This window comes from Sarcophilus harrisii, chromosome 2 (assembly GCF_902635505.1).
Source record: "Sarcophilus harrisii chromosome 2, mSarHar1.11, whole genome shotgun sequence".
NCBI classification, from domain to species: Eukaryota; Metazoa; Chordata; class Mammalia; order Dasyuromorphia; family Dasyuridae; genus Sarcophilus; species Sarcophilus harrisii.
This window is the reverse complement of record NC_045427.1, coordinates 57,224,904-57,238,985: the sequence shown is the minus strand read 5'-3', so window position 1 is coordinate 57,238,985 and position 14,082 is coordinate 57,224,904. Positions and strand designations below refer to the sequence as shown.

General features: G+C 57.3%; 1 protein-coding gene across 1 annotated transcript in view; it reads right to left on the bottom strand.

Moving 5' to 3' along the window:
- Window positions 1–114: 114 nt before the first annotated feature.
- The window catches only part of FHOD1 (formin homology 2 domain containing 1), a 36,356-nt gene continuing 22,388 nt past the window's right edge, over window positions 115–14,082 (bottom strand). The window contains 17 exon segments of the mRNA XM_031950289.1: window positions 115–439; window positions 661–837; window positions 911–1,070; window positions 1,160–1,352; window positions 1,439–1,629; window positions 1,709–1,870; window positions 1,969–2,088; window positions 2,292–2,474; window positions 5,177–5,332; window positions 5,912–6,106; window positions 6,109–6,503; window positions 7,461–7,576; window positions 9,587–9,688; window positions 12,784–12,983; window positions 13,055–13,198; window positions 13,299–13,393; window positions 13,482–13,593. Of these exon segments, the coding sequence (XP_031806149.1) occupies window positions 357–439; window positions 661–837; window positions 911–1,070; window positions 1,160–1,352; window positions 1,439–1,629; window positions 1,709–1,870; window positions 1,969–2,088; window positions 2,292–2,474; window positions 5,177–5,332; window positions 5,912–6,106; window positions 6,109–6,503; window positions 7,461–7,576; window positions 9,587–9,688; window positions 12,784–12,983; window positions 13,055–13,198; window positions 13,299–13,393; window positions 13,482–13,593 (2,784 nt within the window). The 3' untranslated portion in view covers window positions 115–356.

The following is a 14,082-nucleotide window of genomic DNA, read 5'->3' as shown; positions in this document are numbered from 1 at the left end:
AGAGCCCCCTGCTCCAGCCAAGACTGAGTGACCAGCAGGGCCCGAGGCTGATGCCCCAGGCTCCCTTGTCCTTCCCCAGATGCTCAAATGCCTTACAGCAGCAAAGAGCACAGATGGTTGGTTAAAGAAAACCTTTATTCTCCTAGGCCAGGAATGACTCTCTCACAACCACACGCACACACAGATAGACACACACACACACACAAAACACACAGGCTTATACACAAGTTAATACTGTTCAGGCCCCTGGGCCCCCAGATTCTCCATCTCTTCCCCTCACTGCTCCCCACTCCCCCCTGGAGTCGAAGCCATGCTCTGGGAGGCTCCTGGAGGGGAGGTAGTGGGCACTGCCCCTCTCACACCTCCAGGCCCGGTCCTTTGCTCAGTCCCAATGCCTGCACCAGGTCATCGCCAAGACCACCCTTCAGAGTCCTTCTCACTGCGGGAGGAAACGGCACTGGTTGGCCCTGGGGGTAAGGGCCCTGCAGGCCCAGAGGGAGTGGGAACAAGGTGAAAGGGAACACTGGTGAAAAGGGCTGGAAGCTGGGGAGCGGTGTTCCTTCCCTCTGAAGGTCTCCCTTGGCTTTTTTGTAAAGTGAGCAGAGTTGGGCTAAGGGATTCTGGCATTTTCCCTGGCGTTCTTAGTCGGGCATTACTTACAGGACTTCCTGTTGCCCCGAGATCGCTTTCGCTCTCTGGCAGCCAGGGCCCGGGGGCTGCTCCGGGTCACCGACTGCACCAGTCTGTCCATGATCTCATCAGACGCGTCGGGGGGAGAGCTGGAGCCTGGGGGCTCCTCTGGGGGGGCCGCTGCTGTGGAGCTGCTGGGGGCCATGCCTGGGGAGAGGCGGAGGGTTAGCAAAGGGAGGGGGAGAAGCAAGGTCTCAAAGCCCCGGCTCCCGCCCCTTACCTCGGCTCCTTCGGCTGTGGGTGGGGGCTTCGGAGCCGCTGCTCAGCAGGCTCCGCATGGTGACGTCGGTGTCCTTGTCCCCCTGACCCGGCCCGCTGCCCACGGCCACCGGCACAGGCAGCAGCCCCGAGGTCTCGGCCACCGAGGAGAACTTCTCCGTCTGGACAGGAGAGGGGCAGGGTCAGCGCTGTCTCCGCGGCCCGCACCCGGGGGGAGGGGGGGGGAGTGGGAGGCCTCGGGAAGGCTCACCTCGGTGATCATGCGCCCCCTGGTCTTGTTGCGCTCGCGGTAGGTGGCCCGCTTCCGCTGCTGCTGGAGGACGCGCTCCCGGCACGTGCGGTACTCCAGCGCGAACTCGTGAAGCGTCTGGCAGAAGGGCATCACGCGCACCTCCCGGGCCGCTTCGGCTGGGTACCCCAAGTAGAGCAGGAAGGCGCGGAACCTGGGGGAGGGCGGGCCGTGAGGCGGGCCCCGCCCCGCCCCCACCGCCCGGGCCCCGCCCTCCCCACCGCCCGGGCCCCGCCCCACCTGTTGCACGTGCGCCGGTGCACCACTTTGAGCATGGCGATGCGCCGGGCACACTGGCTTAGAAAGTGGGTGAGGCGGGCACGCAGGGCCGGCGACAGGTCGTGCTTGCTCAGGCTCCTCAGGTGCTCCTCGGCCGCCCGGCTCCGCCGCTCCAGCTGCTCCAGGTTCTCGGCCAGGACCTCGAAGTCCACCTGCAAGCAGGGAGGTGTCCCAGGCCGGCCCGGGGCTCCCCCCGCCCCGCGCCCCCCTCCCCGGAGTCCCCCAGCTGACCTTGGCGCACCGAGTGAGGGCTGGGATCTCCGAGTAGAGGTCGGAGGACTCGGGCTGGCTCTGGAGCACCAGGGTGCAGAGATGATAGAGCAGGGACTGCCTGCGCACCGTGTCCTTCACCTCGGACACCTTCTCCAGGTAACTCAGCTCAAATCCGCTGCTCTGCAAGCGTCACCGGCTCAGCCCGCGCTCAGCGCCCGCCCCTCCCCACGGGGTCCCCGGGGGGGGGGCGGCGGAGCCCCCTTTCCAGGCCCACTCACCTGGGAGTTATTGAGGAAATTGCCTACCGCCAGGAGGGTTGCCAGGATGCAGCGGAACGTGGGGTTCTGGACCAGCTGTTCCATGCCCTGCTTCAGGTCAAACAGCGGCTCTGCAATGTCCTGCGGGGCGGGAGAGGGAATCACTTCTGATCCTGAGGTACCGGGAAAGCATCTGTCCCCGCTTGCAAACAGTATTCTTCCAAGAGATACTTTTCATCCTTTTCCCGGTTCTTTGTTTACTCTTGCCTCAGACCGCCAATCCGAGGCTCCCCCGGTAGCTCCTCCCCTCCCGCCCGGGCTCACTCCAGCAGCTTCAGTCCTACCCGTTCCATGGTCTCATAGTCCAGCTTAAAGGCCCACAGCTGGAGCCGGGCCGCCAAGCCGCCGATGGAGGCGAGGGTCAACAGGAAGCTCTCGGCCGGGCCCAGGGGGATGTCCGGGTTGGCCGACTGGGCCTCCTGGATCTTCTGTCGTTCTTCCTCCGTAGGCACCATGGTCAGCAGTTTCTGTGGGTACATCGCAGCCCCCAGCTCGTCTGTGTGGCCCCGGGCCAGGCCCCGGAGCTGGAGAGGTTCCAGAAGCCCCCAGAGGGCCGCAAGGTCCCTCTGGGGAGGGGGCTGCCGGTCCTTTTTGCGTGGGGGGAACTATAGGCTTCTACTGTATGATCCCATGACTAATTCTCCCTATGGTTTCAGACGTTCTATATTGAAAACATGTGAAGTGCAAATGTTTCCTAGGGTGGGCGAGGGGAAGGTGTGAGATGTCCACCTCCTTATTCCCCGGTGGTTCTGGAACCACAGGAACCTGGAAACCCCCCAGCGGGGCTGATTAATGTGTCAGCTTCTGGACTTTGGCCTCCTCCGTGAGTGGGACATCTTGAGAGGCAGTCCAGACAGCTGGAGATGGTCACAGACCACTGGAGCAAAGGGGACATTAGGACACTGGTCTAAACCACCCCACCCTCCCATTCTGTAGATGAAGAAACCGAGGAGAGGTGAGAAACCAAAGGCAGCCAATTAGTGCTGACCAGAAATGGGCACTGGCCACACAAGAGCTGATGAAAGGGTTCTGGCATGGGATCCTCGGGCTTGCCATAAACACGCGTCCTAACCAGAGGGGGAATGGGTCCTGAGCTCTCAAGCCCAGCCCTTTCTCTAAGCCTCCTCCGTTTCCCTGCTTGTAAAAGGAAAGGTGTGGACAGAATGACCTCTTCCTCCATGTTTCCTAAAACTACTCATATTCCTTGCACTATCTACCTCACAGGTGTGTGGTTAGAAACACATTTTGTAACCCTCAAATACAGCATAAATGTGGGGTCAGGTTGGACTCTACTAGGGAAAAGCCAGGTGGATGAAGAGTGTCCGATGGCCACACCATGCTAGAGAGAAGTGGACACCCGGGGAGCCAGTCCTTGGGTACGGATGCTTGGCAGACAATGGAGGCTTGAGAAACTGAGCTTGGAGCAGAACAGGGAGAAGTCTGGGGGCTGAAACGTATGGTTTAAGCATAGACTGCTGTAGGACTGTAGGTAAGAAGAGCCCAACCTCCAAAGAATTAAAGAGGCACATCCCCCCAAGAGGCAATGGAAAGGTCCATGGTTGGTCTGAGTAGGGACCAAAATCCAAGCACTTTGGGATCACACAGGGGAAAGGCAGACACTTGAGACCAGAGGAGAAGGAGGAGGCAGACTAAGTCCTCAGGATAACTGGCAGACAGTTATTTGTGCCCTGGCTATCCTGGGGATGTGTTAAAGCGGATCCCCTGTAGAGGGGGACACAGGCAAGAGCCACAGTGAGATGAGAAGCCATCAGTGGATTGCGATCCAGTCAGTGGACGGCAGTATCCATATGGGAGGAAAGGCTGGCATTTAGAACCTTTCAGAACATTTATAAATGTATCACTTTATCCTCACAGTAGCCCTGTACTTTATATTAAAGCAGGAGGAGATGGGCACAGAGCTTAAGTGTCTGAGACTGGATTTGACCTCAGGAAGTCTCCAGACCCGGCATTCTGTTCTTTCCTCAAGATAAGAGACTTAGTTAGACAAGGAGAGAATTCTATTTGAAAAGAAAACCACTGACTCTTTGGTGAACCAAAGTCACATTACCTATCATAGGAGTCACTGAGATGTGCAAGAGCTCAAGCATCCATTAGCCTGTCAATAGCCCTTTGTGTTGCCTGGCTGAGGAGACTTACCCAGAACTCTCTCTCTCTGCCTCAGGGGAATGACTCAGGAAGGCCCAGGGAGCAAGTCCCGTCCTCATTGGGCAAAAGAGGAAGTGAATCTCCATAGGAGGGGACTGTGCAGGAGCATCAAAGGGTCTGGGAGGTGGGAGAGGGGGGTTAAAAGCAAGGGCTGTGTCCCCTGCCCCAGGGAGCTCTCAGCAGGGGGAGGAAGCTCTGTGAGGAAGGTGCCCCCAGAGGCCCGTGGGAACAAGGTCTTCGGAGCTCCATTCCTACAACTGAGAAAACCCTTCCTCACCCCAGGAGGCCCTGGGAAGTAGGTGCACATGTCCCTAGGCTACAAGGGACCTGCCTAATCCAGGTATCATTAGGTATCAGCCTGGAGTGATGGATGGTGATAGAGACACAGGGAGGAAGGAAGATAAAGCTAGCCAAGCTGCCCTGGGGGCAGAGAGGAGGGGGCCTAGGAGGGAGCCTGGAGGGTAACAATGTGGCCATGTGTCTGTCTGAAAATGTGAACCCAGGAAGGGGGAACCTCCACCCTACGGGGGGGGGGGAACCCTCTAGTGTATTTTCAGAGACCCTCACAGAAGTCAGGAGGAGATAATGGGGCGGTACAAAAATGAGCTGTTAGGGTTCACAAAGTGGCTTTCCCAGCCTTGCACGGATGGGAAGGCTTAGGGAGGTGAGCCTGTGGCTCTATGGGGGCCACCACCAGGCCCGAGGCCCGGCCTCAGGGGGCTCCTGACTCTGGGGTTCCTCCCAGACCTGAGAAACTCAATCCAGGAACCATTTATGAGGGGGTTGAAATACAGCTCTGAGTTCTGCGAATCCCGCTCTGAATCAGTGTTAGTCCTAGGGCTGTGCCTCCTAATCCAAGTTTCTCTGTGACTTGAGAGGAAAAGGGGTTCTGTAGGAACAATCAGGAGCTAGGGCCGAGGTCGCCGGCGGGGCTGGGATGAGGGGCGTTTCTGCCCTTCCAGAAGGACCCTGCCCTTCCCAGCCCCCCTTGCCCCCAGCTCACCTCGATGCCGTCCTTGCTAACAGCAAACTCGTCGAAGCCCAGCAGGGCGGCCTTGATGACGTGGACGGGGGGCAGCGTCGTCAAGCCGATGTTGATGGCATTGCTGCGTTTGGGGTCCAGCACCGTGGTCATTGTCCTCCGGCCTTCAGCAGCTTTCTGTAAGGGTCGTGCAGGGCAGGGTGGGAGCCAGCCCCGCGTCGGGGGTGGGCCAGGGCCCCCTTCCCAAGGGCTGGAGCTTCAGGGGGTTGGGGAAGGGGTGCCCCTGCCCCGGTAACCCTGAGGGCCCAGAAACCATGCTGTGCCAGGGAAAGCAAGCTGAGTTTGTGGCCAAGGGCCTGGCTCTAGCCCTGGCTCTGCCGGACTCCGTGACCCGTGTTGAGTCACTTCCCCAGCCAGTACCTGTTCGCAGGCCCTGACCAGGTGGCCAACCTGGCTCTGCCGGGGCCGTTTGGATGTTACACCATCCCCAGGCTGTGCAAAACCATCAAGGCAAAAGCTCGGGCGGTGGGGGCTGTTGCACCCGCTTCCTGACTGCCATAGTTGCCTTGGCAGGGCCAGGCCAAAGTGCGGCCCTCGGGCCCCTGCTCTGGACCCTCGGCCCACCTGGTCCTCGGCCTGACGAGTGACCGGCTCGAAGGGGGGAGGGCAGGAACGCCTGGAGCCGGCCTACAGGCCCTCCCACCCCTGTCCCAGGCCTGTGGGGGCCAGCCCCCCAAGGGCTCAGGGGATAGATACCTTGTTGGACATCACGTCCTTGGCTCTTGTCTCAAACAAGTGCTCCAGCTTGGCCGTGTCCACAGTCACAGGCTCCAAGGAGGCCCATAAGGTGGGGCTGGGGCCAAAACGGCCCATCCCCTTGACCCCCTTTCCGGGCTTCAGCTCCCGCCAAAACAGCTTCACGGTCTTCCTCTTGGGAGGGGGGCGTCCGGTGGCAGAGCCTGGGAGGGGGTAATCCGGGGGTGGGGGAGGGGGCAGGGGCAGGGAGTGGGGGCGGGGGGGGGAGGGCATCCTGGGGGCAAAGGGGGTGGTGGTGGAGGGTTCCCAGGGAGGGGCGGCGGGGCTGGGATATCTCCTCCAACCCCAGGGGCCTCGGGGGCCAACAAGTCCTGGTCTTCATCCTCCCCTAGGTCGGAGAAATCCAAGTCTCCGATGCAGAGGGAAGGTTGGGGGCTGAGCGGCTCCATGGGAGCCTTAGCCTCTGCAGCCAGGACCTCCGACTCCAGGCCTCGCTGGGCCAGGCTCAGGGGCCGGGTCAGGGGGCTTCTCGGGCTGCTCGGGGGGCGGGGCGGGGGCTCCGGCTCTGGGGTGCTCCACAGCTCTCGGGGGTCTGGGAAGAGAGAAGGTCATTCCCATGGTCACTCCCCAAGTCAAAGGTCAAGCTCAACATGACCACCTCCTCCTGTGAGGGGGCAGAGGGCATTCAAAGCACTGTAGTTTGGAGAAATGACCTCCCACCATCCCCTGCTCACCCGGGGGACCACCAGTGACCTCCCACCGTCCCCTGCTCACCCGGGGGGCCACCAGTGACCTCCCACCGTCCCTTGCTCACCCGGGGGGCCACCAGTGACCTCCCACCATCCCCTCCTCCCGGGGGGCCACCAGTGACCTCCCACTGTCCCCTGCTCACCGGGGGCCACCAGTGACCTCCCACTGTCCCTGCTCACCGGGGGCCACCAGTGACCTCCTACCATCCCTCCTCACCGGGGGCCCAGTGACCTCCACCATCCCCTCCTCCCGGGGGAGCCACCAGTGACCTCCCACGTCCCCTGCTCACCGGGGGCCACCAGTGACCTCCCCGTCCCCTGCTCACCCGGGGCCACCAGTGACCTCCCACCGTCCCCTGCTCACCCGGGGGGCCACCAGTGACCTCCCACCGTCCCCTGCTCACCCGGGGGGCCACCAGTGACCTCCCACCGTCCCCTCCTCACCCGGGGGGCCACCAGTGACCTCCCACCATACCATGCTCACCAGAGAGGCCATCAGTGACCTCCCACCTTCCCCTCCTCCTGGGGGGCCACCTTTGACTTCCCACTGTCCCCCACTCATCCAGGGAGCCACCAGTGACCTCCCACCGTCCCCTGCTCACCCCGGGGACCACCAGTGACCTCCCACCCCCCTGCTCACCCGGGGGGCCACCAGTGACCTTCTACTGTCCCCCGCTCATCCAGGGAGCCACCAGTGACCTCCCACCATCCCCTCCTCACCCGGGGGGCCACCAGTGACCTCCCACCGCCTCCTCCTCACCCAGGGAGTCATCAGTGACCTCCCACCGTCCCCTGCTCACCTGGGTGGCCATCAGACTCATCTGGCATGGCCCCGGCCAGGGCCTCAGCCCGACCCTGGGCCAAGGCAGCTTGCTTCTCGGTCTCAGCTGCCGCCACGTTCTCCAGGAAACGGGCTCTGCAGGAGAGCGCCCATTGGTGCTCAGTACTCGGGCCCTTCTGCAGCCTGCCTTCCTCATGCTGCGGGCTCGGGCCCACCCCACCGCCAGCAGCAGGCCCACTTAGCTACCCAGACCGAGGCCGACCTTGGGGGCAAGGCCCTCCCCAGCACACACAGCCCCTCTGCCCCCGCACGGGCACGCACAGCCCATGCAAATGCAGCCCATGCGCCGAGCGGAGAGCGCGGACATGGCTTGCAGGGCCTGGGACTGAATCCCTGCCCCTCACTGACCGATGCTCACCAGTCAGCACCGGGTCTCCCTGCTCTTATCTGTAAAGTCAGGAACTGAACTAGCAAGTCTCCCTGTCTCCCTCCAGCTTTCAGATCTTAAATGGAAAACCCCCTTCCCTCTTCTCCAGGACTCAGGATCACCACGACCCACCCTGCTCCCAACCATGACTCCTCTGACAGTGGGACAGCGGGACAGGACCTGCTGAGCCCAGCTGGGATCTTTGATGCTGTGTTTAAAGCATTTCTGTATTTTCTTGTGAAATGGTTTTACTCTCTTTGTTCTGAGACCTTCGCCTCTTATTTGGGCCTGAGTGGGGAGGGCATCCTGAATTAGGGCCACTGGAGCCCCCACCGGCCTTGTAAGGTAAGCCCTCCTTAGTTCCCTCCACCAGCCTTATCCCACCAAGGCAGTGCCCGAAGGCCCGTTCTTTATTTTATTTTATTTTTTTCCTGAGGCATTTGAGGTTAAGTGCCTTGCCCAGGGTCACACAGCCAGGAAGTGTTAAGTGTCTGAGCCAGATTAGAACTCCCGTCCTCCTGGCTGCAGGGCTGGGGCTCTATCCACCCAGCTTCCCCGAAGGCCCGTTGTTCTGTGGCTCTCTCCAGTATCCCCCCGAGTCTGGCCTCCCTTCGTCCCTGGGTCTCTTCCCTTTCCGGGCTACCCCAGGTCTCTGTCAGCTAGAGCTGAGTAAGGCGTTGGGGCCTGAAGCTCTTCCCCATCACCCTTATTCCTCATCTCGGTATCAGGCGAGCTCTGGACAGGGTTATGGCTGCCTCCAATTCAAAGGGTCTACTAAGGTCCCAAGGCCTTTCTCAGCTGGGCGAGGGGACACTTTTCTGTCTGCTGGGCCCTTTCCTGGGCCAGTTTTTTGAAGAGTGAGGTAGGAACCGAACGTGGAATTGAGGGGGAGAAATGGCTGTTCCCACACCCAAGGAAGCGGTTCTGAAGCAGTGAGCACAAAGTCCTAAGCAGGCCAGGCCAGGCCGGCCCCACTCCGTACTTACTCCAACCTGCTCAGCACGGGTGGGACCCTCGGGACCCCTGGCATGGCAGGGCTCTCAGGGGCCCTAGGGGAAGAGAGTCGTTCACCCTTAGCCCTCGCCCCCGAGTCCCCCTTTCACCAGCTCCGTTCCAAGCTAGCTAAGTCTCTCTCAGGTACACACCGACCCCCCCCCAGAAGCTCTCATCTCCATGAGCCTCGCCCAACTTTCCAAGCACCTCCCCCCTGCTGGATCCCCGGCTCCCAGGAGAGGAGGAGGGAGGGGAAAGGAGGAAAGAGATGGGGAGGATGGGGAACAGCTGGGGAAGATGCTGAAATCTGGGAGTGCGGGGAAATCGCAGGAGAGAAGGGGGGAAGGACAAGGAGAGGGGAGAGAAAATGGAGGGTAAAGAGGGAGAGGAGAGCAGGAGACACATGGTCCAAAGGAGGCCAGAGGTTCTCACTTGAGTCACTTACCAAAGAGGAACAGTTTGATGGAGTCTGGAAAAAGAGAGAAAAGTTGGGCAGGGGACGGCTGGAGGTGCCCAGGAAGGGGCAGGTGTCCCAGAGAGGGCACAAAGCTGGGCCAGTACAGGAAAAGAGCAGAAGGGACAGGCAGAGAGAGGGCCCAGGGCTGGGCAGCAGACCCTTTGGTATCAGCTTGTACATCCCCAGAGGATGAGAGCTGGCTGTGGGCCAATGGGCCACAAGAAGGGGAACCAAGGGGGCAGAGGCTGGTGTCCCATCCCGGACTTACTTATAGATGCTTCTTTCACCCAGTGCATCTGTAGGGGGGGCCACGGTGGGGCTGGGGAACAGGACCACTGAGGAACTGAGGCAGGGGGCTGGGCCTACAGGGCTGGAGTCGGGACCATTGATTAGTGAGGGCCCGTTGCTTCCCTCCTCCCTCTCTCCCCGTTCCTTTTTCACCTTTCCCTCTGCCTTCCCAGTCCTCTCACCATGAGCACTCCTCCCAACCCTTTGACTTCTCAGTTCTCTCCCAGGCCCTCACCCCCGCACTGACCACTCTCCCTTCTTTTTCCCTCCCAGCCCTTTGGGGAACCAGTACAACTGCTCTCTCTCGAGTCCCTGAGTCCCTTATCATTTCTCTACCTGTGCCCTGCCAAGACTCAGCTTTGGACAGTGCCCCCCATCAGCTGCCTTCACTTCCACACACATGCTGATGAATGAAGGGGGAGAGAATCACTCTGACTGCGTCCCTCCAAATGCCGGACCCTCACTCTACCAGGCAATCCCACTGGACCTCCCTTATCAATCCACCATCCCATGCTCCACAGCAACTCTTGCCAACCTTTTCACCCCTCCTCAAGCCCCTCAGCTTCTTGATACTGAACTGTCTCTTCTCTCCATTCTCTCATTCACTTTTGCTACACTCTCTCCCTTTACCCCTGTATCCCAAAGGGATGGTCTTACTCCTTACCTAGGCTAACCTGTCTACTTGTTCAAGAGATTCTGCTCCATCCCATTTCCTCCAGCATACTGTCTCCTCTATAATCCCCGTGCTCTCACTCACTTGACTCCCTTACTATCCACTGGCTTCTGTCTATAAACAGACCAGTATCTCCCCCATCTTCAAAAATCCCCTCCCTTGATTTTTGTAATTATGTTCATATAGTTCCTAGGTTTGCCCTGGTAGGTAGAATTCTAATTCTAATATTTTATATTGTTTAGTTATTTGCTAGTTTTTTATTCAAAAATCTTGCATCAATATACAATAGAGAGATTGGCGTGTAATTTTCTTTCTGTTTTAACTTTTACCCTCATTTGATTTTTGTCATTGTGTTCATGTAGTTCCTAGGTTTGTCTTGGTAGGTAGACTGCTAAGTATTTAATTATTTTAAATGGAATTTCTTTTTCCATCTCTTGCTACTGGGCTTTGTTGATCATAAAAAGAAATGCTGATTTGTGGGGGTTTATCTTATATCCTGCAACTTTTCTAATGTTAATTATTTCAAGTAATTCTTTAGCTGATGCTCTATGGTTCTCTAAAGCATACTATTGTGTGATCTGCAGAGACAGTTTTGTTTCCTCATTTCTTTTTCTTCCCTTATTGCCATAGCTAATATTTCTAGTACAATACTGAGCAACAGTGGTGCTAATGGGAAGATTTCTAGCTTGTCCCCATTACAGATAATGCTTGCTGGTAGTTTTAGAGTGGTACTGCTTATCATTTTAAGGAACACTTCTTTTAGTCCTATGGTTTATTATTAGAAATGGATGTTGTATTTTGTTGAAGTGAGCATCTCTTGAGATAATCATGATTTCTATTGGTTTTGTTATTGATATGATCAATTGTATTGATGCTTTTCTAATACTGACCCATTCCTGCAGCCCTGTCTGAATCAATCCTACCTGGTCATGGCGTATAATCCTTCGGATATATTGCTGTAACAGCCTTGCTAGCTTTTTATTAAAAAATCTTGCATCAATATTCATTAGCGAGACTGGTATGTAATTTTCTTTTTCTGTTTTAACTCTTCCCCTACTTGATTTTTTGCTAACTAGCATCCTCTGCTGTTTGTGGCTAAACCCCTGAAGAACATCTATCACAAATGCCTCAACTTTCTCTCTTTCTTCACGCCCTGCACACTGACACCTGATCTCATCGTTCCACTGACGTTATCAGTGATTTCCTAATTTCCAAGTCCGTTCATTTTTTCTTATTCCTCACCCTCCTTGACCCCTCTGAATTCTGCTCCGTTCATTCTCTCCACGATCTCCTTTTCCCCTCTAGATTTTCAGGGGCTGTTCTCACCTGGTTCTCCTCCTTCCTATTTGACCTCTACTTGGTCTCTTTTCCCTCCATACTCCTTCACTTGACGATCCCATGAGTTCGCAGGAACTTCGTTATCATTTTTAGGATAAGGACTCAGATCTAACTCTCGGCTGACCTCCAATCCCACATCTCCAGCTGCCTTCAAGACATCTTGAAGTGGGTGTCTAAGAGACATCTTGAACTCAATATGTCCAAAACCGAACATATTTTTCTTCCTTCTAAAACCTCAAATTTCCCGATTACTGCTGAGGGCGCTGCACATCTTCCCAGTCCTGAAGACTCCCAGCCCAGGAGTTATCCTGGACCTAAGCTCTCGCCTCTGAGCTCAAGGCCCCTGTGCTGTCTCTTAAGCACGCCCCCTTCTCTCCTCTGATGCCCCGGTAAAAGCCCCCACCCCTCTGTGCCCGGACTGCTTCGTGCCTCAAGCTCTCCCTGCTCCAATACACCCTCCATTTGATCTCTAAAGCCATTGTTTTAAGGCACCAGTCTAGCCACGGGATCCTCATGAACTCCAGTGGTACCCCAACTGTTTTCAGAATCAAATACAAAATCCTCTGTCATCCAAAGCCCTTCATACCCTCTCTTTCTCCATCTCTCCACAGCCACAGACTCTGAATTCCACTGATGCTGGCCCCGTGGCAGTTCCACAAACAAAACCCTGCATTTCTCGCTTCTTAGCCCGTTTTCTGTCTCCCATCCCTGGAAGGTTCTCATCCTCATCTCTCTCCACTGCTTCCTTTAAGGCCCCATCTTTTATCAGAAGCCCTCCCAACCTCTCTCAGCTATTACTTCCTATTTGTCCCCCACACAGCTTGATTTGTGTATGTGCTGTCTCTCCCATCAGACTGGAAGTAAGGGCTTCCTTTTGCCTCTCGGTAGCCACTCAATCAGTCAAGAAGAGTTTGTTATGTGCTCACTATATGCCAGATGCTGGAAACACAGAAAGAGGCAAGAGATGGTGTCTGTCCTCCGGAGAGCTCACAATCTGAGCAAACACAATATGCCCGAACAAGCTAAATATAAACTAAATGGGAAGTAATTACGAAAGAAGGCCCGAGCACAGGGCTCTCACAGAGGAAAGCCGGAGGGAGCGCGGTATTCTGGGCACACGATGGGCACTTAACCAACCTCCCTGCTGCTTACTGACCCCCACTTACTGAGGGGGAGCTTCCGTGGGAGACTTGGGCAGAGGCAGGATTGGGCAGCTCGTCCTAGTTGGGGAGCTGACGTTGCTAGGCCCTGCGCCCTCCAGGGAACGCCGGCTCCTCTTCCCCTCCTCTGACGCTGGCTTCCTGCGCTCCCGCCGCACTCCTGGTACCCCCTCCTCGGGGTCCCCATCCTCTAGCCGCAGGGCACTCTGGAGAAAAGGCAGAAGTGACCTGGGAGCCGGTGCCTTTGCCCCCCCGGCCCCCATTCTGCGAGCCTTACCTCATACAGGACGAGCTGCACCCTGAGGTCGGCGTCTGTGCCCGGGCTGCCCAGGTGCTTCTGCACAATGCCCTCCATGCCCTGCTGCTCCAACGCATCCGTCACATCATAGAAGGAGTCCTGGTCAGGAAGGGCCGCCAGTGTCTGCGGGACAAGCTGGTGGTGAGGCGGGCCTTTGTGCCCCCGACACAGGGGTGGGTGTGGAAGGGAAGGGTCTTCCCCAGCCCCAGGAGTCCCCAGGCACCTTGTTGATCAGTGTCATGGTGAACACCAGCAGCTCGGAGTCGGCGCCGTTCTTCTCCTCCAGGATGGACACAAAGGTGGCCCATGGGGAGGCACCTGGGGAACAGATGAGAGCAGAGCGCTGTGGGAAGGCCCGGGGGCAGCAGCAAGGAGAAGGGAGAGTGCGGAGGGAAGGGTGTCTGACCAGTGGCATTGGCAACAGCGTTGACAGCATGGATGAAGAGCCGGGCATTGGTCTCTGCATATTCCACAAACACCAGAAGGAGCTTCAGGGAGGTCTTCACCACCAGGCGAGACTGGGGAGAAGGAGGCGTCCAGTAAGTAGGGGCACATCATTCAGGCTGGGGGGTAGCACTGGGGAGCTCAGCCCTGCTTGGGGACGAGGGGGCTTCTCCTGGAGAAGCAGAGGGCGAAGGCAGGGGAGGTCGCAAAGGAGGAACCTGGGAAGGGATACAGCTTTGTCCCCAGGGTACGGCCCTTGCAGGATGTCTTTAGGGTAAAGCACAGGGAGAAGTTTCTGTTCTTCACCCAAGAGCAGGAAAGGAAAGGATAGTTAGTAGTAGTCAGGACTAGGAGAGCTCCATGTTTTTCAGAATCTAAACCAATCAGAACTAGAAAGAACCTTAGAATCTAGAATGTTAGAGCTCCATTTCACCTCTGCCATTCATTGTAGCAATCAGACCTCAGATCAATCAACCAACAAGGATTTATTAAACACTGGTTACTTGCCAGACCCATTATTAGGTACAAAGGCTACAAAAGCAATAAAAGAAACGGTCCCCACT